Source organism: Eutrigla gurnardus (assembly GCF_963514095.1).
Source record: "Eutrigla gurnardus genome assembly, chromosome: 16".
Classification (NCBI taxonomy): domain Eukaryota; kingdom Metazoa; phylum Chordata; class Actinopteri; order Perciformes; family Triglidae; genus Eutrigla; species Eutrigla gurnardus.
In genome coordinates, this window is record NC_139927.1 from 4,374,975 (window position 1) to 4,402,773 (window position 27,799).

Sequence of the window (27,799 nt, forward strand, 5' to 3'; positions counted from 1 at the left end):
GTCTCGGGTGCAATTAGTCGGGGAAGAAAATCAATGACATGAAAGGCCTAATATGAGATTCAAAGCAGCTCTCTAAAACTGTCTCAGACTGGAGTACGGGACTGTCTGTGCAGGCAGAGCTATACAAAATATAAAAAAATCTACTTTTAATTTGTCAGAAAGATGCCAAGGATTCCAGCTACTTTTATCCAATCAAATCCAATCCAACATTTTTTTTTAAGCACTTTACACAACAAAAGTTGACCAAAGTGCTGTACAGAAGAAAAGCCCCAAATTACATAAAAATACAAAAAATAAATAAATTAAAAGACATAAAAATAATAAGGGCCACACAATAAAAAGCAATGAAAATAAGAAATTTAAAACAAGGAGACAAGTCGACATCTTACTGGGTGCCAAAGGCCAAGGAGAAGAGATTTTACATGTACTTTTATTTCTGCTGCAAAACCGAGGAAATTACGACGGCATATTAAGGCAAAAAGTAAAAAATCATCTTATGGGTGTTTATTGATCGGGGCCGTTGGGCTAAGATGCTAGCGGTAGCTTTCTCTAGTTGTCATAGCAACAGCAAACTGGTCAAGCAACTTGTTTACTTCCTCTATGACAAGTGAAATCTACCGCTAGCATCTTAGCGCAACCGCCCCGATCAATAAACACCAACAAGACGACAATCGTAGAAAAAAAGATAAAATATAAAACTGACATAGGAATGGATAGTTTCACGTCTCGGTGTTACAGTGTTGACGAGGTTTATTTTACACTTTGTGCTACCATGGTTACCGCCTGATCAGATTTGAGCCCGCCCTCATGTCTTGCATAAAAATCAAAAGACAAACATGGACTTTATTATCTATGAGTTTCCCTGATTGTAAATGTAATCAATCAAAGTAAAGTCAGCCTCCGGAAACGCTAACGAATACAGAATGTGTTTTCTTTGGGCCGGCTGCCCTCGCTGTGTTTACACAGTGGTGACTCACCCGTAACCCAGTGACTCTTGTTAGCACATTACAGCTAACAGCATTAGCATTAGCTTGCCCTGCAGTATAAGGTCGGGGGGTCATGTTATCAAGAATGACTGCTTTTACTCAAGTTTCACAAAAGAAAAAACAACTTAAACTCCATCTCCTCTGCACTGTGGCAATACCAACACACACACACACACACACACACACACACACACACACACACACACACACACACACACACACACACACACACACACACACACACACACACAGTTGCTTAATTGCATTTCCCCCCCGAGGCTAATAAACGTTTAGAGATGCCACCATGGTAATAAAGACCGGCCCCGTTCATAATTTATTCATATTTACCTTCCCTCCGTTTGTACTCGTCACCCTTTTCTCCCCAAACACCTCATTAGGATCTTCACCTTTTCATATATATGTTTCATAAACAGGGAAACTGTTTGACTAAAACATTAATAATAATAAAAAAAACCTCTTTTATTTCCCACGGTTCACTTCAGGTTATCTCCATATTTAATCATCGTTGGATCCGATTCTGATTTCCAACAGAAAGAGATCTGATGAAGCAAGTATTACACATTCTAATTAGCCGTCACCTGCTCGGCCGTTAACGAGGATCATTCAAATCCTGGATTACACAATAAAACACAGCTGAATCCTCTTGGTGGAGCCATCGTGGGAGCTATGGAGTGCTGCATTGTGGGAAGGAGCTGCACAGTGTGTGCAGATACAAGCCCTCCATCATCCCGTTCAATAAACGCATCACAATAACGGGCAGCTCCACGATGACACCTGCATGCATCTTCTTATTCTGCGTTGGTTGTCAAGTAGGCGACCCAACAAAGCAGATTGTTATTCATCCTTTTGTTGATTTTCAGGAGGACCCGTTATTATTTCATCTTTATATTTGGTTGCTGCAATTTCTATGTCTATGTCTTAAATTTGGGGATATTTTGTCCCTGTTTTTTAGTTTTAAAGCCATATTCGGATGTGATTTTGATAATCACAGATCATTTGAATACTTTTTAAAACACTGAATTAAAATATAATCAGACTTCATCAAAGGAACACTTCCTGTTGTTAAAACATGAATATGTGAGATTAATTGGAGGGGACAAACAAACAACAACAAATAAGATGAGCATCGTCATATTAACTGCATCTTAGTGCAACAGTCCAGGCTTTAAGTCTACTGCAAGGGTAATGGCATTAATGTATATGACTTTAATTAATTTAATCATTAATAACATCTTAATGTTAATATTAAAATTGTAGATGTTGTTCTGTTTATATTAGAACAGCAAACAGGAGGAACAGAGAAATGTGCTTTTCTTGTTCCTAAAAAGAGAATGAATGAATTTTATTGAGGAAGGTTTTTTAAAAGATTTTTTTTATTTTTATAAATGTGCCGTCAGACCGTTCGGATTCAGCTATTACCGAGATGATCTCATATTTCATGTTAGGCATGGAGAAATGTTTTCTTAATTAGGGAGAACTTTGCTTCAGTTCTTCTACATCAGCGAGCGGACAAAAGACTAAAGTGGCTCCACAAAAGAGCCGAATCTCAGACTATAAAGACACTTAAACCAGACGGACATTAACCCAGAGTGGATGCATCGTCTGAGGACGGACGTCTCAGTGGTTTTAAAGCTTGCCCCCCCCCTCCCAAAAAAAAGATCAAAGCCCATCCGAAGCTATTCATGCAGCATCGTATTGTCCTCCTGCCTTTTGTTCTTGTGTGTAAATAGTCGTGATGAAAGCGGTGATGCCCCCCCTCCTCTATATCTTCATGGCTCACTAAAATATTAATAAGCCTGCAGCAATATCAGTAAGGCCACGACAACACAAACACAGCGCCGCATGTGGATGCACACGCGTTCTGGACACACACACACACACACACACACTGATCAGAGCATGGGTCCTTGTATAATTTAGTGCTTCAGTGCGTTTGATATCTGGTGGCTGGATGGCTCTCTGCTCTCAGTGACAGACTTCCCCCCCGCTGCTCGATGCTCACCACCACAAAACAAGGGGATTTAAATCCCCCATCATTCACACCAACCACCGGGTTTGCGACGGCGTGTTTGCTTGGATGTGCGATCCACGCTGATTATTCCAGATCCCAGGATGCAGGCCGTCTGCAGGAACAAAGATAGATGTGGAGGCACGAGAGCACGAGATTCTGCTTGCAGCTGTTAGACTTTCTGGGTTATGGTTGCCGAGACATGATTGGATTTGAATGTACATCTCCATACATAAAGGTCAGCGCTTGTTGTGTAAACATTTCTGTCCCCGTGCATTTCTAAGCATCCGCAGAGATAAACACTCTGAGAAATACAGGTTCTACCCAGAACTACCTGCTTCTGAAGAACCCTGCTTTTGAAGAAATAGTTCCTCAAGGATTGTTAAAAAGCGTGGGTAGCACACACACCCACACCCACACACACACACACACACACACCCAATAAACTCAACCATGATTGTTGGTGGTTGCACTGCACCACATCAGCCCTGGTCATGTAGGGATCTGGATGACATATGGGTTCTTGTAGAACCTCCCTGCTTGGGTTCTAGATTAAACTCTTCAAATATAAATGTTCATATTCCAAGCACCTATTTGGGTTTGAGATAAAACGCTTCAATTATAAAAGTGTTCTCAGTAGAACCCCCTGGTTTGGTTCTAGATGAAACTCTTCAAATATAAGGGTTCCCAGTAGAGAGCCCTTGGTTAGATTCAAGATAAAACTCTTTATATATAAAAGTGTTCTCCGTAGAAGCCCCTGATTGGGTTCTAGTTGAAACCCTTCCAATAAAAAAGGGTTCTTGATAGAAACCCCTTTGTGGGTTCTTGTTAGCACCCTTAAAAGCTGGAAAGGTTCCTTGCAGAAAACCTCCAGAGAGGGTTTCACTAGAAGGGTTGGCTGTAGAACCTCTCATAGGGGTTCTTAGTTCAACCCTTCATGTTGGGATCTAGGTAGAACCTTATAAAACAAGGGTTTGAGGTGAAACCTTAACTCCAATGAGGACTAAAGGATCGAGGGAGCAGCTTTATTTCTAAGAGTGTATAAGACGAGTCGTTGTGAATTGATTCTCAAACGTCTCACTCTTTGACTCGTGTTTTTTTCCCCGTGTCTGAATGAAATGACTAAATCCACTGAGGAAGAACAAACTTCCCAACGAGGAAGCAAAGAAAAAACAGAAGATGCCGGCGGTTGTCAGTTTGAATGTTCCGAGTCGTGCTGAGCTCAGCATAATACGGTTGAGCTCTGTCGCTGCACACGTCCGCCCGTCACGGTCTGTGATGGAGATGCTGTTCATGCATCGTGTAGTTTCTCAGAAAGTTAGGAATCAAGATCAGATCACAAGTTCACACTAAGAGTCCAGGATCGACTAGAATCACAAACAGCAGAAAGTCCTCTCACTTGAGTGTTATTCACAACTACTACGCTATCGATCTCCGATCACTAGCTTTTCCTCTCCTCCTGATGCTCACATGTTCCCATGGGGAACTGGGATGTGCTGCAGGCTGAATGAATTATTGAGAAGTCGGTTGGGCTGAATTCTGACGGGTCAGACTCCATTGTTGCATACGGCTTTAACTTTCTTGGACAAAATGGTGCATTAGTCTATATTTAATCAGCAAATATTAAATGTGGGGCATCACTGCAGTACGTGATTACATAACCTCAGCCAGAGACTAGGGGGAAGCCTCTTCTGAAAAACAAAGGAGGGAAAAAAAAAAATCTTATCTTGAGTGATTCAACCACAGGGCAGAACATCATGAATACGTCTGACTGGAAATGTAATAGAATCCAACACGGTAGACCGGCAATAAAAATGATTTAACATTCAAATATGGTGCTTTTCACAACACCGGCAGCATAAACACACTCTCTGAGATCAATAAAATAACACTCTTCTTTACAAAGCATTGCACCTGCCCGTCCTCAGGGCGTGAACCTAATCCCACCGTCTCCTCCAATCTGTGTAAATCATCACCTGAGTGACACTAAATGCTAATTCACTTTCTGCCTGCATCAAACTTCAATCAGACCACTCTCTGTTGGCGGGTCTAATGAGTCATGACATTAACGGTGCCTGAAGCGCCTCCTCCTCCCACGCTCCCACAGCCCACTCCTCTCTTTATAAGGAGGCGCTGCTCGGCTCCAGTCTTCAGAGCAGCAGGCGCCCAGTCAGCGCAGCTCTCTCCTGCTGCTTCGGGAAAACAGAGGAACTGGAGCCTTTTTGAGCTTTTGTATACCTTTGGAAATACCTTCATCCCGCCGAGATGAAACTTGTTTTTGTCCTCGTCGTCGCGGTGGCGGCTTTGTCGACAGGTAGGTGATGAGTTGTTCTTCTTGCAGAGTGCTGTAAGTTAATGAGAACAGTTCAGCACCATGGACAGCGACACCTGATTGTAACGTAGAGCTCTTTCTTGTAATGCAGAAAATCTAGCGCTTCCAGTGGTGAAAGAAGGGCAGAGAGAAGATGTGGTATGCTTTTTTTTATTTCATTTTTATATGTTTATTATCAAGTTTAAAAGAGCAGCTATATGCAGAAATTAAATTGTTTGTTGCAGATAACACGCTGTTTGGTTGAAGTCCTGTCCAAAGCCCTCTCCAAACCGGATTCCCAGCTGGACCAGGAATGCAAAGACATTCTCCAAGCAGGTTTGTCAGTGTGCATTGGGGGTGGTAAGCAGGCAGGCATAGTTAAAGCATCAAGGACATGGCTGATGCAGCACTTTTTTTAACTGTCATGTTGCTGAGACATCGCAACACATAGAAAACTTGATCAAGTAGGCTTTATCCTGGCAAGCAGCTCATCACTACATAGAGGTACCGTGATCGCTTGCAGCTTTTATACTACTTACCAATACCAAACAAGTGACTGATCAAATCATCAAATACAAGATGGGATTTGACATTAATGTTTGAGACTTAGAGCTCTACTCAGTGGACCTTTTGATTTCTTCTTTTGTTGTCACAGGGGTTAAACATGCCCCGCTGGACAAGAAGAGCAGCGAAGGGATAGAGGGGGCCAAAGGTCATCCTGAGGAGCCAGAGGCAAAAGGAGCAGATGTGAAAGACATCGAGGCTCTCCTGAAATCCGCGGAGGAAAAAAGAGAAATCCCCGAAGACGAGCGCAGCCAAGAGTCCTGGAGTCTGGGTGACGAGAAGGAGAAGAGACACGAGAACGAGGAGGATGAGGAAGAGCGGGAGAAGAGGAGCGGCTGGAGGCCTGGACGATACCACCAAAGAAAACACAAACGGGATGAGGAGCCTCTCGGAGACGAGCCGGAGGAAGAGCGTAGCCAAGAGTACTGGGATGTGGACAAAAGGCAAGGGAACGAGGACGAAGACGAGGAGGAGAGACACAAGCGCATATGGAAGCCCTCGCATCGCTACCACCACAAGAAAAAGTTCCACAAGCGCGGCGATGAACCGTCGGAGGGGGAGGAAGATGGCGAACGCAGCCAGGAATCTTGGGGTCTCGACAAGAGGGACTGGAGAGCCGGAAGGTACCACCAGAGGAGACACAAACGTGACGAAGAGCTCTCAGAAGAAACCAGGGACGAGCCGGATGAGGAACGCAGTCAGGAACACTGGGACTTTGATACTGGAAGAGAAAAGAGGGACTGGAGGGCCGGAAGGTACCACCAGAGGAGACACAAACGTGATGAAGAACTCTCAGAAGAACCACGAGAGGAACCCGATGAAGAACGCAGCCAGGAATCTTGGGGTCTCGACAAAAGAGACTGGAGGGCCGGAAGGCACCACCAGAGGAGACACAAACGTGATGAAGAACTCTCAGAAGAACCACGAGAGGAACCCGATGAAGAACGCAGCCAGGAATCTTGGGGTCTCGACAAAAGAGACTGGAGGGCCGGAAGGCACCACCAGAGGAGACACAAACGTGATGAAGAACTCTCAGAAGAACCACGAGAGGAACCCGATGAAGACCGCAGCCAGGAATCTTGGGGTCTCGACAAAAGAGACTGGAGGGCCGGAAGGTACCACCAGAGGAGACACAAACGTGATGAAGAACTCTCAGAAGAACCACGAGAGGAACCCGATGAAGAACGCAGCCAGGAATCTTGGGGTCTCGACAAGAGGGACTGGAGGGCCGGAAGGTACCACCAGAGGAGGCACAAACGTGATGAAGAACTCTCAGAAGAAGCAAGAGAGGAACCTGAAGAAGAACGCAGCCAGGAATCTTGGGGTCTCGACAAAAGAGACTGGAGGGCCGGAAGGTACCACCAGAGGAGACACAAACGTGATGAAGAACTCTCAGAAGAAGCGAGAGAGGAACCGGAAGAAGAACGCAGCCAGGAATCTTGGGGTCTCGACAAAAGAGACTGGAGGGCCGGAAGGTACCACCAGAGGAGACACAAACGTGATGAAGAACTCTCAGAAGAAGCGAGAGAGGAACCGGAAGAAGAACGCAGCCAGGAATCTTGGGGTCTCGACAAAAGAGACTGGAGGGCCGGAAGGTACCACCAGAGGAGACACAAACGTGATGAAGAACTCTCAGAAGAACCACGAGAGGAACCCGATGAAGAACGCAGCCAGGAATCTTGGGGTCTCGACAAAAGAGACTGGAGGGCCGGAAGGTACCACCAGAGGAGACACAAACGGGATGAAGAGCTCTCAGAAGAAGCAAGAGAGGAACCCGATGAAGAACGCAGCCAGGAATCTTGGGGTCTCGACAAGAGGGACTGGAGGGCCGGAAGGTACCACCAGAGGAGACACAAACGTGATGAGGAGCTCTCAGAAGAAACCAGGGACGAGCCGGATGAGGAACGCAGTCAGGAATACTGGGACTTTGATACTGGAAGAGAAAAGAGGGAATGGAGGGCCGGAAGGTTCCACCAGAGGAGACACAAACGTGATGAAGAACTCTCAGAAGAACCACGAGAGGAACCTGAAGAAGAACGCAGCCAGGAATCCTGGAGTCTCGACAAAAGACACGGAAAGGAAGACGCCGGAGTAGAAAAGCGTATTTGGAAGCCGACGCATCGCTACCACCACAAAAAGAAATATCACAAGCGTGGCGGAGGATCCTCAGAAGAAGAGGAGGAGCAGGGAGGTGCTTCAGAGGAGGACTCAAAGGACAAGGCCGAAGCAACGAGGTACTTCCATCTGTCGTAACATCTAACCAACTTCTACTTTCATCCATCCTGCAAGTGTACATGTGGTGACTTTAACATACGTTTTGGTTTTCCAGGTATGTGGCAGAGAAGCGCAACCCCTGGATTTATCGCGGTTTCTACCACCCTGCATGGTATAAAAGGGATTCAGATGAGCACGCTGCACCCTCCAACAAGGTGGGCTTCATGTGCTGGATTTGGTTTCTGCCTGCATATAAAACAGTAATATTATTGAAAATTACAAATATGCAGACTGAGGAAATTTGACCATGCTTTTTTTTTTTTTTTTTTTTAAATATGTCCTTGGGGTAATTCTATCATTTTTCTTTGCTTATTAAAATTTGAATTAATGTGTTTGTAATAATTAATTATTGACTCCACACTTTTCTCTTGATTCTCCTGCCTTTTTAATGTGTTCAGATGGAAGAACTGGCCAAGTTGCTGAGCTACAAGATGAACCAGCTGGCCAACCACTCTAATCAAGAGGAGCCAAAGAGGAGCATGCACCAGAGAGCACTTTCCCCGCAGGAGGTAAAAAAAAAAGAGAGAGGAAACTAACATATGAGTGACGTGAGGATGCATTTGCTGCCACGTTCACTCTGTTAAACCTCTAACTAGACCGCCGGACTTAAAGTACAGTAGGAATTATGTTAATTTATGGTGCATCATCTGGTACTGATGAGCAGCTCTATGTAGCTGCCAAGATTTATATCAAGTCCACCCTGACATATCATAGAGAACAGATAGATTTGTATGTTTAAAAAAATAAAGACTTCATTCTGCTGGCGGTTCTGTAAAAACGAAAACCCCCATGTATATTTAGCTGACCCAGTAAAGCCACGAAGCACATCAAATGCCCTCCACCACTGTTTCAGTGTGTGCTCATTATGGGAATGTCTAGTCTTCATGGAGATGTCCGCATTCAGCCTTCAGAGCATCACTGGATATGCATCTGTGCAAATGCACATCGAGAACCGGGGACGCTCGTCGTGAACGCATGAAAGGAAAGAAGTGTGACCAGTAAATTCACCGGCAGCGCCTCGTCCCTCCACTCTGAACATCATCCCATCTCATTTTTACGACTGCTGCAGTAATCACACTTACAACCTCATGATTACAGCCTCCCAGAGCAATCAATGTCGTAATACGCCCATTAAAAAAAAGAGAGACGTCCCTATCTTTTCCCTTTTTTCCCGCATACTTTGAAGCAGAAAAACAAATCAGGGAGGAAGTGTAGTGATATCATCTGACTCAAGGGATTATAAGGGAATGTTAAGGACCCTAAATAACACATTCATGTATATTACGCAGGTTTTTTGAGCAGGCAAGAGAAGAAAAACGCAATTTATTATGATTTAATCCTGATAATCCTATTCAACAATTACATGTTTCTCATGTTTTCAGGAGAAAGAGCTGGAAAACCTTGCAGCGATGGATACGGAGCTGCAGAAGATCGCTGCCAAGCTGCATGACCACAGTGCATAAAACAGGATGGATAAAAGCTGTCTTACTGTATGTCAGTCCATTTAGTGTGCTTACTGTGTTAAAAAACAATTAAGAGATTAAAAAAAAAAAAAGCCTGGAGTCTTGCCAAAAACATTTGAACAACTTGTTTATTATGGTCTTTATGATATTCTGATGTTCTCTAATTAATCAGCATGGGAATGCTTTTGATGTTTATATGTATAAAGAGAAAATATGAGATTCTAAAATAAACACGTCTGAGACAAAGTATTCAAAACATTGTGTTCTAAGGAGCTTGTTCAGTCTGCACTCAATAAAAGGAGTTATTCTGGGACCAAACTTATATCTCTCATGTTATTTTCCTGATGAAAAAAAGAAAATGTGTTCATATTTCCGTCTCTTTTTTCTTTTATTCTGTGCAGAAACAGATCACATTAGCTGCTGGATCATATAACAAATGGCACTTTCTGCAGGGATAACAAACTTAAAATAAAAAGTTGAAGCTGGAGAACATTATCTGGGTGAAAAAAAATAATTGAATTTGCTCTCAACACGCTGTGATTAATATCAGCAGTTCCTTACATAATACAGTACATACACCTAAACGGGCTTATAGTTCACTCCTCAGCATTTCCTTCCTCTCCACTATACACTCGTGCTCTGATGAACGCCAACCAGACACTCATTCCAGATGTGTCACATCGGTTCAGCAGGAAGAGGAAGAGGAGTCCTCGCCGAGGGGGGCGATCCCTACAGGCCGTCATCGTCAACGCGCCCTGAAAAGATCCGATCGCTTCTGACTTCCTTTTATCCGTCGGCGTCGGTCACTTTCTGTCTCTTCGGCGCCGGTTCCTCGGCTGGCCGGGAGGCTGCGTGTTTGGAGCGGTTGTCCGCGGCAACCGTTGTTCCCGAGAGGAGGTAGCCCCCGCCGCCGCTCATCAGCAGCACGGGATGCGTCCTGTTAGGCAACACCTAGAGACGAGACAGGAGGCGTTAACTCCACTGTCTCTCCGAGGATGCAAACACGTTTTCATCCACTTGCTGCACAGCACACAATTATTAAAAAAAAAAAAAGCAGAATGGGCCGTGACGAGGATTTTAATCCCAAAGGACAACCAATAGGATAGAAATTACTTTCTTTCTCTAGCGGTAGATGAAGGATTGGAGCAGAAACAATTAGTAGATGACACAAAAATAAGTAATTAATGGTTTAAGGGGAATCAAAAATGGCAAATATAACTGTACTGTGAGAATTAGCTGCTTTCCTGTTTTAAAGTGTGAATATTTATGGACAAACAATAGATGTTAGTCAGACTCAGGAACCTTTTTGAATCTTTGTTACAATTTTATATATAATAATAAAAATAATTGAGAGATTAATTGCTTATGAAAAAAGCTTTAGAAGCAATTCTGAGTCTCTGAATGAAAAAAATAAATACATAGAAATACTAAAAAACAAAGTGGGTTGAAACCAAAACAGTCGTTTGATCCATCGTTAATATAAAAAGTATTGATTAGAGCAGCTTTATCAATACAACTCAAAACAAAAAGATTAAGTTTGACCTGGTAATGGCGGAGCCAGGTGTTTGTGAGTCTGACGTCCACCGTCCCGCCTTGCTCCTTGAGTTTTGTGAAGCACTCGATAAGAGGCTGCAACGGGAAGCAAAGGGAAGGGAGAGTTGAAACACACAGCAACATTTTCAGCAACACATGATAAGTAGTGTAACTAGAGATGCACCAATTCTAATTTTCTTCCCCGATTCCGATTTCTTTAAAAATCTGAAGAGCTGGTCACTGTGATTTCAGAGCATCGTGCATGGGAATGAATTAAACTATCACCTAGTACACTATGTGTGTGTGTGTGTGTGTGTGTGTGTGTGTGTGTGTGTGTGTGTGTGTGTGTGTGTGTGTGTGAATGTGACCAAATCTGAAATAAGAGATCGAGCAGCTGACAGAACAGAGCATCTCTTAAAATGTCCACGGCCGTAATGGAATAAGGACATTCCCCCGCTGGAACTCTAAATAAAAACAACTAAAAACCTGCTGTGCTAATGTGAAATCTTCCCCAGATAACTCCTCATCCTCATACGTGTTGTCGATGACCCCACCTCTTTGTACTGGGAGTAGACGACAAAGGGCCTGGAGGGGGAGAGGAACTTGATCAGGCCCATGAGGACCGGACACGGGTGAAACCGGCTGGCTATGACCAACCTGCAGGAAACAAACGGATGATCAAGCAAACCTGTCGGACGTGAAATACATCGTATTGGAAAAGGCATACGGAGGCAACATCGTAAATCCAGCTCATGTGTTGGAGATTTAACCCCCATGTTAGACGTTTACTTCACACTTTATCTAGCTGGATGGGAGTCGGTGAAGGGGCTGATTTAGGTCAATAGGCTAACCAGATCAATACTTCAACCATCAGAAAAAGCTATAAAGCAAAGGCTTTTATTCTGTATGACAGGAAACTCCCTTTGGTCACCTTGTGAGGACGCCGCCTGCTAAAGGGGCGAATGCTTTATCGGGACTTTTATAGACATACTTGGCACATTTTTAATCCCCGTAGATCTACTTCCTGTTGTTTACCACAGTGCCGGGCAGAGAAAACCACAAAAAAAGTGAAGAGAAACCCGTGAAAGCAGAAGCTCGGGTCTAAATCTGGAACCAACCCGTCTGCGTTCCTGCCTTCCAGCAGCGCGGCGGCCGACGCCAGCTTCTTCCGTTTCTCCTCTTGCTTCACCTTTTTGTCCTGAGCCTGAAACAAAAACATGCGATATTTCCTTTTATTTTAACGTACAGGCGCATACAAAGAATACGTTTATAAATATAATATATAATGTTCATGCAATCAGTTTGATAATATATAGGAAGAAGGTTAGATAGCCTAAAGCAGGTTGCAATAGCAAAAGGTGCAGAACACAGTCATTGGTTAGTAGCGTTGCCATGGTTTCAAGAAACCTCTCTTTGACGAGAAGAAGATCCAGCAAGTTAACTTCAAACCTGAGTGTGTTCTTTCACTTCTCTATGAAATATGACAGCAATGATTATTCTTGTCTATTATATTTGGATTTAAAAAAAAAAAATGTTTTATTGTATTTTGCACTCTCCTCTTTGCAGCTGTAACCCTGACTATTTCCCCACTGTGGGACTAATATCTTATATTACAGATTTAAAGGCATGACAGTAGGAAGAATATTAGGAATGTCGTATAAATTTGTAGGTAGTGGGCGTACTTTGGCTTCTTTGCGTTTCTCCATCTCGTCTTTCTTCGGGTCAGCGGCGGCGTCAGCGGCGGTGTTTGTCTCCATGCTCGCTCCCTCCGGACTAGTCTCTGGTTTCTGGTCCTCCTCTGCAGCCGTGTCAGACTGCTTTGAATCTGTAATGTTGACGGAGAAAATTTACCTCAGATTCATGTCAGAAAGGGTAGAAAATACTGATATAAATGAGTGAATATCAGGGGATCATATGCAAATACTTTGTCTACTTTGTCTATGCAAATACTTTGATCATATGCAAATACTTTGTCTTCTATTGTATTTCAGCACCATCTAAAAACATGAATATAAAAACATAAAAAAGGCTCTGACCGGTGCTGGGCTCTTTGGCCGTCGTGTCCAGGGTGCCTTCCAGCAGCGCGTTGACGTGGCAGATGGGAAACTCATGCAGCGTATCGTGAAAATGTGCAGGAAAGCCAAAGTTCTCCACCCCCGCCCGGACCGGTCCACCTCCCGGGTACATCTGGATCACCGAGCCGAAACCTGGACGAGGAGGAACGAGGGGCCAATTATAGAGAAAAATACATTCTTTGTATCGAAATGAAATAATGTAAGAAAAGTGCCGACGTACCCCCCATTCTTTCCATGACGGATCCCAGCACGAGGCCCGCACAGGTCTCGAACACCAGAACTTTACTGCCGGCGTGGATGTTTGCCAGAGTCAACATCTGGGCCAGCGCGTCGTAACGCAGGTGGCTGCATGACAGGAAGACACACAGTCACCTGTCTGTCTCTCTCGGCTACGTTAAAGGGACATTTCACCGTGGGAACATGGATCTGGATCATAAACGGGTCATATATGTAGTCGAAATGTAAAACACGTTTCCAATTTGACTGAGAAAAGGCAGAAAGTGACATTTTGTCACATGTGGATGGAAGACAACAACTCCCACAATGCACAGCTCTGCAGGCCACGCCTGTTATAAAAGGACCGGTCCAGTTCCACTCACAGCCCGAGTCTGAAGTGGTCCCACCACTGGTCTGTAACAGGTCTGTAGTCTCAGTGGGTCCCACCACTGGTCTGTAACAGGTCTGTAGTCTCAGTGGGTCCCACCACTGGTCTGTAACAGGTCTGGAGTCTCAGTGGGTCCCACCACTGGTCTGTAACAGGTCTGGAGTCTCAGTGGGTCCCACCACTGGTCTGTAACAGGTCTGGAGTCTCGGTGGGTCCCACCACTGGTCTGTAACAGGTCTGTAGTCTCAGTGGGTCCCACCACTGGTCTGTAACAGGTCTGTAGTCTCAGTGGGTCCCACCACTGGTCTGTAACAGGTCTGTAGTCTCAGTGGGTCCCACCACTGGTCTGTAACAGGTCTGGAGTCTCAGTGGGTCCCACCACTGGTCTGTAACAGGTCTGTAGTCTCAGTGGGTCCCACCACTGGTCTGTAACAGGTCTGGAGTCTCAGTGGGTCCCACCACTGGTCTGTAACAGGTCTGGAGTCTCAGTGGGTCCCACCACTGGTCTGTAACAGGTCTGTAGTCTCAGTGGGTCCCACCACTGGTCATTAACAGGTCTGGAGTCTCGGTGGGTCCCACCACTGGTCTGTAACAGGTCTGTAGTCTCAGTGGGTCCCACCACTGGTCTGTAACAGGTCTGGAGTCTCAGTGGGTCCCACCACAACCCCAAAATGTGCCGACTCACCAGATCTTCCCCGGCTCCCGGCCGTGGTACATCATAGCCAGGATGCGACACGATGGTTTGAGAACCGTCACCGTGTTTTCATACCTGGAAATAAAAGCACAAGGAATGAACAGATAATTCCACGACTTTATTTAATAGAAAGTCTGAAAACAAACTGTGACTCACTTCTTCTTTTTCTTCTTGATGTACTTGGCCTGGGCATATTCAGTCTTATCTCTGAACGTGGAGCTGTTGTCTACCAGCTGCTGGACGATTTCCTGCAGAGCACACAGTTTTTTTAAATATTTTCTTTTGGCCAATGGTTGAAATGGATGAGCTCATTACTGCCTCCCCGTTTGTGTGTGTCGGTGATGACATCATCACGTACCTGACCCTTCAGTCCTTGCTCTTTGAGCGTCTCGATGTCGTCCCTGGTCAGCTTCTGGGATTTTCCATCGTCCACAATGTTCCTGTTGTCTGTGCCTGCCTCCTTTGCATCTGGGAACACACACACACACACACACACACACACACACACACACACACACACACACACACACACACACAGAGAGAGAGAAAAAAAAAGAGATGATTCAAAGTGAAAGTGAAAGCATAAAAACAGCATGGAATATTCCCTTTTACACCATGCAACAGTCTAGGAAAATAACATGTAAAATGATGCATTCAGTGTCATTCCCTTCATTTATTGTTTATACAGTAGGATTCATGCACATGTATATTTGGTTTATAGGATTATTGAATATATCTATAGTGAATCTGAGTGTGTTTTTAAACTACTTCATGTTTGTCTTGCATGAAGTGTTTCTGTTGTGATTAATGTCTAAATGTTTAATTGCTGCTGTAACACTATGCTCTCTCTCTTCTTCCCACAGTTAGGATCTTTAACATGTCCTGTTCCCCCACCGACACACACCTGCACTCATCCCTCACTTTAGGTCCGACAGGAAGACAACTTCCCGTTATTCTGATGACCAAAGTGTCATGTGTGTGTGTGTGTGTGTGTGTGTGTGTGTGTGTGTGTGTGTGTGTGTGTGTGTGTTTTGACAGCAGGTTACACACTTGTGGAGGTCTCCGTTTCCTTGGGCTTCCGTGGCTGCAGCATCCCTCCAGACACGCACTCGAAGGTGGTGCTGTACAGCTGACCCACGGTGTTATCCAGGAAGAACCACTGCTTCTCAAAGATCACCTTCCTGCAGAGATAAACAAACAAACAAAGAGCACAATCACCTCTACGTCCCCACGTCTGCTCATGGTTCAGCCCCAGACTTGTACAGTTATTTAACTTACTTCTTCGTTTGAATCTGCACAGCTTTGAAGATATCTCCCCGCTTCAACACGACGTAGTCCCCGTCTTTGATTCTGTGCAGAGAATCGTCGTCTCCGCTGTCCGCCATTGTTTAAGCAGGAGAAAGCTGAGAGAGTCACCTTCAGATAATATTTATTAATATTTAGGAGTCGCCGTTGACGAGGCACGGCTTCATTAAAGGCACTAAATCAACCTGAAGTACAAGCAAAACACCGCGAAGCGACGTTTCCACGTGTTAGCTTCCGTTTCCGCCTAGCTCTCCGCCCCAAGGACGGGTAGACGATTTCAGAACGCAACGCTCCAAGCTAGTCCACCGTGATTGGCTGGAGGTGCGTCGCTGCGCTCGCTAGCCAATAGGAGCGAGGTGCGGTGACTGAGTCGACGTGTCGATTTCAGAATCATCAATGGACGTTAGTTTATCGTCTCCCTAGGAGAGGGAGGGGAGGGGGCGCTAAAACACGGGAGAGAGTGTTGCTGAAAGGATTTTTATTTGTATTTTTTTATTTATAGTTATTTATGATTAAGAAACGGTCTTTTGTGTTATAAAAATAACGTTTATTATTATTATTATTATAATTATAATTATTATTTTTATTAATGTTATTTTCTTGTAAAGCACTTTGAATCTGTGTTTTTATGTCATACAAATAACGTTTATTATTATTATTATTATTATTATTATTATTATTATTATTTTATTATTATTATTATTATTATTATTATTATTATTATTATTATTATTATTATTATTATCTTATAAAGCACTTTAAAACTGTTTTTGTGTTATACAAATAACGTTTATTGTTATTATTTTATTATTATTATTATTTTATTATTATTTTATTATTATTATTATTATTATTATTATTATTATTATCTTATAAAGCACTTTAAAACTGTTTTTGTGTTATACAAATAACGTTTATTATTAATATAATTATTATTACATTTGCCACATAACATACATACACATTAAATATATTGGTGAATTAATTTTAGATTATAAATGGATTATACCATATTATTATCAGTAAGTAGACAGGCCCACACAGCACCCTTCCTTGTCCAGGGACATGGGAGATGTAGGATAGACTATTCCCAGTCTAGCTGTTTTAATGTTCATAATATCACATATATCTTCATATAGGCTAGTATGTATTTAAAGATGCCGAATGCATTAAATATTTATAATATATGGTTAATATAATCATTATTGTACTTACTGTGCTTGTAAACTGACCGTATCCAGCGAGCCGCTGGACCACTCCGACGAACCAGAGATCGATGAAGTAGAGGCCGCCCTGTCCAACCTGGAGGTGACGCTGGAAGGCGGACTCACAGACCGCATTCTGGTAAACATTTCATTAGTTTTAAGCGAATATGAACCGTCATTTCGAGGCATCGGGGTCTGTTGCAGCAGAACACCTGTTTTTGAAGCAGGAGTGATAGGTAGGCCTCCGATGACTGCATGTCTTAACACGGTGATGTCAGGAGAAGACGCAGGATAATTCACAGTTGTTTGCCCCCCCCCCCCCACCCCCCTGTATACATTGTAACAAACTATATTCAAACAAATCCCTTTCTTTTATTTATTTCACATATCATTTTGTGACTAACTGGAGAATTGATGACGTGCATTTATTCTGGTCAGATAGAGTTGTTGAGTACGTTGAGAATATTCACTTTTAGACACTAGATGTGAGACTCAAGATTAAATTTAGCTCTACTGTACTATTCTGAAGCGTGCAATGTCTCTTAAAGCAGCTTATAAATCACATAGTTTATGAAGTCCTTCATGAATTCATGACATTTTCAGAGTTCTTGTGAAGCTTGTCTCTTCAGGCATCAAAGCATGGCTATGGCTGCATATGCGTTCTGATGCAAACTTAAGTACGTCCATGTAATATTAATATGAATTGAGCAGAATAAAATATTCCCCGCCTGCCACGAGTCATGTTTTCTTTAAGCACAGAATATGATACTTATATCGAATCACTGTCAGCATCAAAGCTCATTACAGTCTATGAATCGAGATGTATTCAACCCTGACTATAAAAACTAATTCCTGTTTAAATTGCAAACGAACAAATGAAAATGAGTGTTGAAATACAAGTTATACCCTTTAATGACTTTTTACAAAATGTTTTTTTCTGTCTGAAACAAGGGCATCTCTTAACCTTAAACAAAAAAAAAGCTTATTTCCTCCAAATATTAATCCAAGTTTTGAAAGAATCTTGACCAAATATTTACATCAATGCCAGTATTTTTCTAGTGCAGGGTAGATTGTTTAAACTGTTCACAGCAGGATATCTAACGACAAAAAAAAGGTGTTGTTGTGTGAGTGAAAATGTTACATTTACAGTATTTTATTTCCATTGCTGCAGCCGATGAATGCTGTACTTTCACATTGCAACATGTGTTAATATACAACAGATGTACTACAGGAAGCACAGGCTTATAGATCCTTTCATTCTTGACCTCCGGTTAGTTTGTGGAACAGTTCTTCGTCTAGCGTCTCGTTCTGGTCTTTCGATCGGGTGGAGAGGAAGATGTAGCCGCCGATGAACTCGTGCACCACCTTGCAGTCGCAGCTCGAACAGCTGAAGGCTATGGACACGTTCTGGTCGAACTCGATGGTCACCTGGAATCACACAGAGGGTGTTCACGTCTATGGAGTACTGCCGTCTGGAGGCGGCGGGTGAAATCAGAATATATTATATGTATATGTATATGATCCCTCCTCACCTGTCTGATCTCCCAGTTCACGTTCCACTGCTTCATGTTGGCGAACCTCCACGTGGTGACGGGCAGACAGGAGGACATGTCGATGCGGATCATACGGTTGTATGAGATCCCCAGAATCTCATCCTTCTTACTGCCTTTGAATCTGAAATAAAAAAGGCCAAATTATCATTTATAAATCATCATCTAGATCAGACCCGGTGGACGGACCCCCTACTAAATGTTGTATAAAATTGTGTTTCTTATTAAACCGGGCCAATAATAATAATAATAATAATAATGTGTAGTGCAGCCTAAAGTACCATGAATAGAAGTACTTTGTAATGATACAATGTCATGTTGACAGATTCATATATTACATATTTATTATCATATTATTATATACTCATATAACTATGTTTGTATTTATATTCTGCTGTCAAAAGCACTTTGTAAACTGTAGTTTTTAAAGGTGCTATATAAATAAAGTTGTTATTATCATTGTTATAACTATTACTCATTTTTAAATCGGCATTTCTACATCACAGTTTCACAACATAACATTTAACAAATATATTTATATTATTATTTATTTATATTTCCTTATTAGAGGTTGCATTCATGTTAATTTGGGTGTATTTTGGGACATATTTGGGAAAAAAAAGTTTTTTTCTGCAGACTGCAGACCCCCTTGTTGAAGTTGTCTGACCTAGATGTTGAGAACGTCACCAGTTGTGTGTGTGATACACCTGCACTGTACCTGACGATGTAGTAGTTGATCCCGAACTCTGGAAGCGACTGCCAGGCCTGGATGAAGCGCATCTTGGCCTCCACCAGCGACAGCCGTGCGATGTTCTGATGGGCCTCCAGGATCCGCGCCGTCAGCTTGAAACGATCACCAGATTTAGAACAGGCAGCGTGGAGAAGACAGAGATTTAAGCTGTCGGACAACAGACCTGCTTGGTCTTGTGCTTCTTGGTGTAGCGCGGGGAGAAGAAACACTCGGCGTTCATCTCCATGGCGTCGAGGTCGGGAGCCGCCTGACCAGGAGGGGGCGCCAGGCTCTTCATCTGCAGGAAGGACTGGATGTTCCTCACTTCGGACTTGTAGGAGCTGTAGGCCATCGTCTTGCCCTTGGAGGCCAGGATGCATGCGGCTTTCCACTTGGCGTACTGCGTTTCCTGCAGAAATTACAGCACGGGTACAAAAGGTTAAACAGAAGGCAGCATTATTATTAATATTATTACGCTACGAAAGATCATGTTGTCTTTAGAGTGTCATAACTCCTTAATGGTTTGTGCTAGAAACAAGTGTTTTTTCCCTTTTAAACTAGAGAAACGGGGCTAAACAACGGTACCCTGTTTGCCCATGTGAGCCATTTATTTCCAACAACAAAACAAATGCGTAAAGTTGTAAAGATGTGACTAGACGTCTCCTCGTCTCCATTTTGTACATGTATATCGATCAGTTCTCATTCTGGCAAAAAAACACTAACCAAAAGAATGTCCATATTTCATAAACAAAAGGAACTAGAAGCTTCAAATAACTTCTAGAACAATCCAAACAAGTGTGTGAAACTTTCTACATTGAGCTTTTCTTTCGTTACAATGGTTTGCAGTGCTTTTTTTAATAAAATGTGTATAAATTCAAGGTGCGTTTTTTATTTATGGGCTAAAATCCCCTATTATAGTGTATAGAAGTATTTAGTGAGTGATACACACAGTTAGATGAGGTTGTGCTGATTCTGGGGATGTGTATAACTTGATGATACTGTAAAAAATGACAATTTTATAGGGCAAAACACAAACGTATGAAAAGATGGAAAGTATGGGTACCAAGAAGAAGATACTTTCCTATCTTGCACTTCGATCCGTATTGTACTGATCGCGATATACTGTTTCACTTTCTTCCGTCAAAATTCACTTATTGTGAGTCACTTTGGATAAAATCTAGATGGCCTGAATGTAAAAATGTAAATGTAAGAGAAGAAGCTTACGTTGTCACATCGAATGTACACCTCGTTCATCCCGTCAGCGACCGGGAGGAGGAGCTTGATGCCGAACTTCTTGTCTGTCACGTTGACGTCGGGGACGACCTCGCAACCTGTCCAATCAAGAGGGACGAAGGAAGTCAATTCATGTATTTCTTTTCCAGTTTTGAAGAAGAAGGCAGTAGACGCTAAATAGACTACAGGCTCAGATTGTTATAAGATGGTTTCAAAATCATGGAAATGACCCTACAGAGAAATAATCTGGTCTTTATATTATCATGGGATGGGTCCGGAGAGGGATGCTGGTGTTTGTTCAGAGATTCATCTAAAATATTTTAATATTTAGCTGATCTCGATAATGTGGACACAACACTCAAAGATTTCAGAAGGAGACATCTCCGAGTGAGACACAATCCAGCAAAAGGGCAAATAAAAATGTTGTATTTCTCTGCAGGATCTTTTTCTATAATGTTGTCAGACATATAATAAATCTGTGTGGCAAAAATAAGCACTTTTTTATTGGATTTACATGGACAGTTGCAGCCTGTTTATTGTCTGCAGCGTCCTCTTTTTATTACTGGAACAATTACAACAAAATGTTGTCCCAATTATTCCCTTAAAACACAAAAAACATGGACCTGATATTTGATTTTTAATACGTTTCCATAACCAATAAGAGAACAAAACAACAATTTTTCTTTTCTGTATTTAGATATGTTTTATTCTGCTTCTCTATCATTTTATTTAGATGACTGCTAGTGTAAAAACCATGAAAATGAATTGAATGTGTTCTTCTTCACTGACCTCGCAGGTGAAACTGCTCTATGGGTTCTCCACTGGAGGTCTCCTTGGTCTTGTAGTACGAGATGGTGGTGTCCTTGAACACAAACCAGTACTCTTTGTACGGCCGCAGCGTTAGTCTTTTGGGCCTGGTTTCAGACAGAAAGAAAGAAAAAACAAATCATGGTTTTTGCTCTGCGAAACAGTTCCTCTGAGGAAAAAGACCCATAAATCATCAAACCACTAAATCCAGCTGATTTCAGGGCACTATCAGGTGAGTAAATGTGCATTTGATTGCATGTTAATGTGATAGGAACAAAGGTGGGTTTACCTAAACAGCCGGAGGGAATCTGCCAGCTCTGGAATGTCTGTAATGTCTTCCTGGAGGGGGGGTGGGGGGGGGGGGCAAACAACTGTGAATTATCCTGCGTCTTCTCCTGACATCACCGTGTTAAGACATGCAATCATCGGAGGCCTACCTATCACTCCTGCTTCAAAAACAGGTGTTCTGCTGCAACAGACCCCGATGCCTCGAAATGACGGTTCATATTCGCTTAAAACTAATAAAATGTTTACCAGAATGCGGTCTGTGAGTCCGCCTTCCAGCGTCACCTCCAGGTTGGACAGGGCGGCCTCTACTTCATCGATCTCTGGTTCGTCGGAGTGGTCCAGCGGCTCGCTGGATACGGTCAGTTTACAAATGTGATACTGAAAATGACAGGATTCAAGTTATGTTGCAGGACTGAAGACTGGTCCAGGTGTGAAGACCACTTTCTAAAGGTCTCGTCTCGTTTCCATCTCAGACAAAGAGGATGATTTCTATTTCAAGGTCACTAAATTGCCTGATTTATTTTCTTACATCCTCTGTGTTTGCTCATAAAAGGACAATTCCCCTTTGCGATGCCTTATTGATTATTAAATCAATACATATCTCTTATATATGCACACATATACAGTATATATGGCAATAAAATAGATGAATGAAATATTTTTATGGGAATGTGGATTTTTCAGATCAACTTGAGGAGTGTCTATAAGTGGAAAAAAAACCTCTCTGCTGACTTTTCTAATAGCGATGATGAGATATTTGAATAAGTACGAGTCATTAAGACTAAGGAAGGTTATGCAAGGCAGGGATGAGTCAGAGGGAGCTCTGGGATCAGCCACGGGAACAAATGTGTAGGTGAGTGCAACATTGATTTCTCGTTGAATCACCAAGTTGCACAAATAAAAACAGCTGAGCAGATCGGAGACGGCAAAGTCGCAGCTAAAACTAATTCTCTCCCTCTCCAGTGGGATTCTCCTCATGTCCTGACACGTCCTCACGTGGATTTAGATACCAAACCAGCTCTCCAGGACCCTATTCACAGCTCCAAGACACCCATATACTGTACCTAAAGCTAATTTAGGCCACATTACCCCCCCATGCCCTTTAGAGAACTGCAGTTCAGGATCACAAGCCAATTTAAATCAGGACTGAAGATCATGTAATATTAAAAAGAGTTAAAGATATTGCTTCCAGCAGAGTTTAATACTGCTTTCATACGTACAGAACCTTATATCACGATGCCGGCGTGTTGCTCACCTGTAACGAAGCAAACATCAGCATCTCCTCCTCCGTGCAGTCTATCTCCTCCAGCAGGATGGACCAGCGGGCTTGTTCATACAGCTGGGTTATTCTGACAGCGTCGTACTAAAACACACAAAAAAACACACACACATTTTATTAAATCCCAGTAAAGTATATATTTAAAAGTAGAAGGGATACATTTTTATGTCTCTTACTTTAGGATTGAGGTCAAAGAAGACGTTGTACTTGAAGCGAAGCAACAGCTTTTCTTCATCTTGGATGTCTTGCTCCATCAGAGACCGTGACGAGTCCAACCACCTGTCAATCATAGAGAGGACCGATGAGACGGGGGCCGTGGTGAGAGATACCATCCAAACAGGTCAACCTGACTTCCATCTACCCCGCGTGGTTGATTGCTTTGTCCACCAGGGAGAGCGGCTGGAACATCTTGGCCAGCTCGGCGGGCGGCAGGTTCGGCTGCGACTCGGCCAGAGGGTTTTCTCCGAACCAGAGGCTGGTGGCCGACACCGGCATCCCGTTCTCCGGGTCGTAGGTGGCTGTCATGGTCTTACTGTACATGGGGCCTCGAGTAAGATTGAAAGAAAAGTGAAAAGGCATTAAAAAGGAACATTTTCAATCATAAAAACACGGATGACGCATGGTGAAACTGGAAATGTACCACGTTAAAAGGCAGCCGAGATCAGAGGTCTTAATTGGAGTGATCTTTAAGGTCGAAAGGGAGGGGGCGTGTCCGGTAAACCCTGAAGAAGGTACTGAACGATTCTGTCAGATCTCTGCAGAACTATATTTAGACATTTTCTCATTACTTCTCCTCCTCCAGTCACTCGTAGAAAGAACCCCTTCTAGGACTGAATCTCAATGAATCCAATTACAGGCATTATTAATATCCGTCTCACGTCAATCCAATCAGAGCTGATTTTCAGGGAAAAACACAGGTTGAACTAATTATTTGTTAATAACTTGTGTTTCAGGGGTACCTGTGCCTGCTGGTCCCCCGCTAAGTAAATCAATGTCCCAGATGTCATCATGTCCTGAGTTCTTGTCTTTCTTCTTCTTCTTCTTGGAGGGATCGTCCGGAAGCTTCAGGAGGGACAGTTCCTCTGGTCTTCTGATGTCTGACATGGAGCGAAACAGGAAAGAACGTGGATTGAAGGTCTTACTACTAAGATCAAACAAGAATATCTGCGTCCAACACACAGGACGGAGAAACTCACTGAGAACCCGACAGATCTCCGCCACCGCTCTGAAGACCACGCTGGAGAAGCTGACGGTCATTTTGATGGTTTTCTTATTGGGGAGCTGGATCAACAGGGGTTTGTTCTGGGGGGTGTAGCGCAGGGTTGCATCCGCCTGAGTAGAAACATATTGGATTTAGAACCACACCTGTAATATCCATGAATTCCTCTCTTTTTGTGCTGTTTTGGAGATTTTCGGGAAAACTATCCCTGTCTATAAAATGTATGTTATTAATATAGTTTAAGTGTTCACACAAAGAGACAGTGAGCCTGTTTTTGGAGTGCCATATAAATTGCACTAAAGTTCTTTTGTACACACTTTTTATTCCCCATTAAATGGGTTGTTGTCGCTTTGTTAACAGTCGTTATCATTGTTTAGTTCTTTGTGTTGTTGAACAATACTTTGAATTATAGAGCCGACAAATCTTTCAGGCTGAACTGACAAAATAAAACCACCGGTTGCTCTTCCTGCCTTACGGAGCTGCAAATAAACACATTTCTAGGGACATTTTTAATTGCTTATGCATTTTAAAACATATTGAAGATCTACACCATTCTTTCTTTTCTTCATTCTTTTTCTTTGTTTAGTTTTTTTCTCTCTTTGTAAAGCGTCTTTGAGTTTGGAAAAGCTCTATAAAACTCTAATGTATTATTACTACTACTATAATAATTAATAAATCACTTTGGCATCTACCCATTACCTGAATCCCATATTTGTCCAGGGTCCAGTGGGTCTTCAGCAGCCAACATTGCCTCTGTTCCCACCACAGGGCATGGTCTGACCAGTCCTGGGGAGCCTCTGCAGACAAGACAGGAAAAAAACAGATTACTACCATGCTACAGTCACATAACTGGACTTCTGGTTAATAACAACCTGCTACATCTGCTACCAGCACTTCCTGTCCCCTACTGTTGTGTGGGCGGCGGAGTACGATTAGAACGCGTGGTTTTATGAGTCTACCTGACATCATGTTGTGACGCCGGGCTGAAATCCACCCGGCGATGACCAGCTACTTAGTCATCTATTATGTCTCATGCTGTTTGAAGCACCTTCCTTTACACTTCGCTCCTCTGAATTCACGTGAAGAGATATCACATGGGATCGCGTCTGAACTTTGGCCCCTGGGGCTCCTACGAGCCGACGCATTGTGGCACAAAACAATGGCTCCCGGTGCAGAGAAATGCAGGGCAAACAAGGGTGTGGCTTCACTAACAGACCTGCAGTGGGAGCAGTGGGGGGAGGTTTGAGACACTGTGCTTTTTTTTAACCTGGTAAACAAAACCAAAACTGACTTACTGATCTTCTCCACCAGCTTCAGCATGAGGCCTCCGATGTGCAAGTCCCCCTTCACCCTCAGCTTAAACTTCATGGACTCATCGCCGGCTTTTTGATCCACCTGCACCGACAGCTCCCAGGATGTTTCTCCATACTCCGCGGGTGTGATCATGGCCCTGTTTGAAAAAGAAAGAGGCACCGAGATGTGAAGATATCTCCCATCACGGAGCCACAAAGGAGTACGACATCTCTTATTAATCACTATTTTTCTCCTGCTTTCTTTGGTTTGGAAGATTAGGAAACATCTGGGATGAAAACATGAGTCAGCGGTTAAAGTGTTTCTCAACATCCTGTGGGAATCCAAATGATCTTGGCCAACTGTGAACAAACACAGATTCCCTTTGGGTTTCTGCTCCGAGGAGCAACGGAAAGAAAGGGATTTTCACGGTGTCTTTCTTCTCCCTGCAAATGATACCACAGCCTCCCTGGAGTACTCCTCTCAGACGATATATACATATATATATAAATATATACAATATATATATATAGTCTGAGAGGTCAGAAGACTGGCAGAGTCTTCTCTGCTTCTCTGCTCACTGTAAACACATAACACAGCTCTCCGGCTCCAGCAAAGCTATGGTGGAGTGATTTTACTTATGAGAGAAAGAGTGTGTGGATGAAAGACATCAGGCAGGTAGGAAAGGGAAGAAGATTGGAGGAGGAGGAGGAGGAGGAGGAGGAGGAAGGAGGAGGAGGAGGGAGGGTACATCTGTGGAATGTGTGACGAGCACGGACATGAATGTGGTGCAGGAGAAACAATAATCTCCACACACTGCACTGATCTGCCTTCATATCAATGCTGGAAGACACTGCCAACTCACACACACACACACACACACACACACACACACACACACACACACACACACACACACACACACACACACACACACTCCACTAGACTGGGGGGGTGATCAATAGAAAATACCTGTTTTCATTGGTCCCGGGTAGCCTAGTGGAGACATATAGTGTGTGAAACTGTTGCCTGGGAGGCTTGTTTTTTCTAATGAACACACTTTTCTTGGTGCTACTCCCTCTGCAGCTGTAGGGTACAGTTTTAAAGTTGTGAGCGTGCGTGTTTGCGGAGGGAAGAAGGCTTGTTGAGATGTGTTGGAGCGTGATGTATCGACTCACACAATAATAAAACTAGCTGCAAAAAAAAAAAGATGGAAGAGGGGCAACCATGTCTCAATGGCCTTCATCAAAAGACAAAGAATGTGAAATAAAATAAATTTTTCTTAGAAAATATGGAAGCTCTTATAGACTTACCTCCACACAAAAAGGTTTTATCTACTTATTTTACAATACAACATAAGAACTTAAAAAAGCAACATGCAGCTTCTCTTTGCTTTATAATTCATACATAAAGCAAAATAAACATATAATAAACCCTGTGACATTTTAAGCCATAACCAACACTACTTTTTAGTGTCAGTCAGGCCTTACTTAATACAACTGTACAATAAAGTCCTAGAAATGACCCACTGACTTCCTTCTCTAGAGCAACACCGTTCACAATCATATAATGTGATTTTTTCCTGCTTTATTCAATCCCATCTGGATACATGACGTTAGTTAAACACGAATGAAACCACTCTTACCTTGTTTCAAAGTGTTTCTGCCGGTGAGCTATTCCTAGAAATACCTTGTGAGCTGGATCGGACCGGTAACGAGGCTCCTTCGGCAGCAGAGACACGCCCCGTTCAGACAGGTAGCGCCGGGGAGGAGGAGGAGGAAGATGGAGGCGGCACCGTTAGCCGGAAGTACCGCTCCGGAAACCAGAGGTGGGTTTGAGTGTTTGAATTCACACGATGTCCAGTGTGCTGTTTCACCGCTACTTCGGTATAAAACACGCCAATTTAAACGTCTAGCTAACTAACTATATACACGACAAGAGGGAGCTAACGCTAGCTAGCCGACCACCAACGCCAACACGCTCAACCTACTTAATAACGGTCCTTATTAGCATAACGCTAACGCGTTTCAAGCTAACGCATTAGCTTATTAGCTTATGCTAATAATGGCCGCCGGTCCCCTGGGGAGCAAATTAACGACAACAGCAGGTTGATAATACAACTGAAAATGATTAATATAATTTGAAATATATAGTACTTTAAGTAAATACATATGGAAGCCCATTTACATCAGTGTCGGGGGAAAAAAACTCAAAATAATTACTTAGTAACTCAAAAATAATGACTAAGTAACTCAAAATAGTGAGAAACCTCAAAATAATAACCTAGTGTCTCAAAAATAATGTCTTATTAACTCCAAATAGTGAGAAACCTTCTCAAAATAATGACTAAGTAACTCAAA

The 27,799-nt window shown here is 43.0% G+C and overlaps 3 protein-coding genes across 3 annotated transcripts; 1 reads left to right on the top strand and 2 right to left on the bottom strand.

Moving 5' to 3' along the window:
• Positions 1–5,182: 5,182 nt before the first annotated feature.
• On the top strand, positions 5,183–9,694 carry chgb (chromogranin B). The gene is made up of 9 exons (XM_084030586.1): positions 5,183–5,329; positions 5,439–5,485; positions 5,572–5,662; positions 5,982–6,513; positions 6,646–7,725; positions 7,858–8,124; positions 8,220–8,319; positions 8,563–8,673; positions 9,547–9,694. Exons 1-9 carry the CDS (start codon positions 5,281–5,283, stop codon positions 9,625–9,627), a joined length of 2,358 nt encoding a protein of 785 aa, XP_083886712.1. The 5' UTR covers positions 5,183–5,280; the 3' UTR covers positions 9,628–9,694.
• Positions 9,695–9,996: 302 nt separating this feature from the next.
• On the bottom strand, positions 9,997–16,087 carry trmt6 (tRNA methyltransferase 6 non-catalytic subunit). The gene is made up of 12 exons (XM_084030587.1): positions 15,812–16,087; positions 15,584–15,714; positions 14,892–15,001; positions 14,690–14,781; positions 14,525–14,608; positions 13,456–13,580; positions 13,197–13,367; positions 12,843–12,985; positions 12,279–12,364; positions 11,715–11,817; positions 11,170–11,256; positions 9,997–10,578 (listed from the first exon to the last, which is right to left on the bottom strand). The coding sequence occupies exons 1-12, from the start codon at positions 15,916–15,918 to the stop codon at positions 10,414–10,416; spliced, it is 1,404 nt and encodes a 467-aa protein (XP_083886713.1). The 5' UTR covers positions 15,919–16,087; the 3' UTR covers positions 9,997–10,413.
• Positions 16,088–17,931: 1,844 nt separating this feature from the next.
• fermt1 (FERM domain containing kindlin 1) lies at positions 17,932–27,184 on the bottom strand. Its single transcript, XM_084030384.1, has 16 exons — positions 27,085–27,184; positions 25,445–25,599; positions 24,849–24,946; positions 24,127–24,262; positions 23,890–24,027; positions 23,292–23,475; positions 23,107–23,209; positions 22,907–23,014; positions 21,898–22,029; positions 21,653–21,702; positions 21,346–21,470; positions 20,548–20,654; positions 19,508–19,732; positions 19,312–19,436; positions 18,576–18,717; positions 17,932–18,471 (listed from the first exon to the last, which is right to left on the bottom strand). Exons 2-16 carry the CDS (start codon positions 25,593–25,595, stop codon positions 18,298–18,300), a joined length of 1,998 nt encoding a protein of 665 aa, XP_083886510.1. The 5' UTR covers positions 25,596–25,599; positions 27,085–27,184; the 3' UTR covers positions 17,932–18,297.
• Between the last annotated feature and the right edge of the window lie 615 nt (positions 27,185–27,799).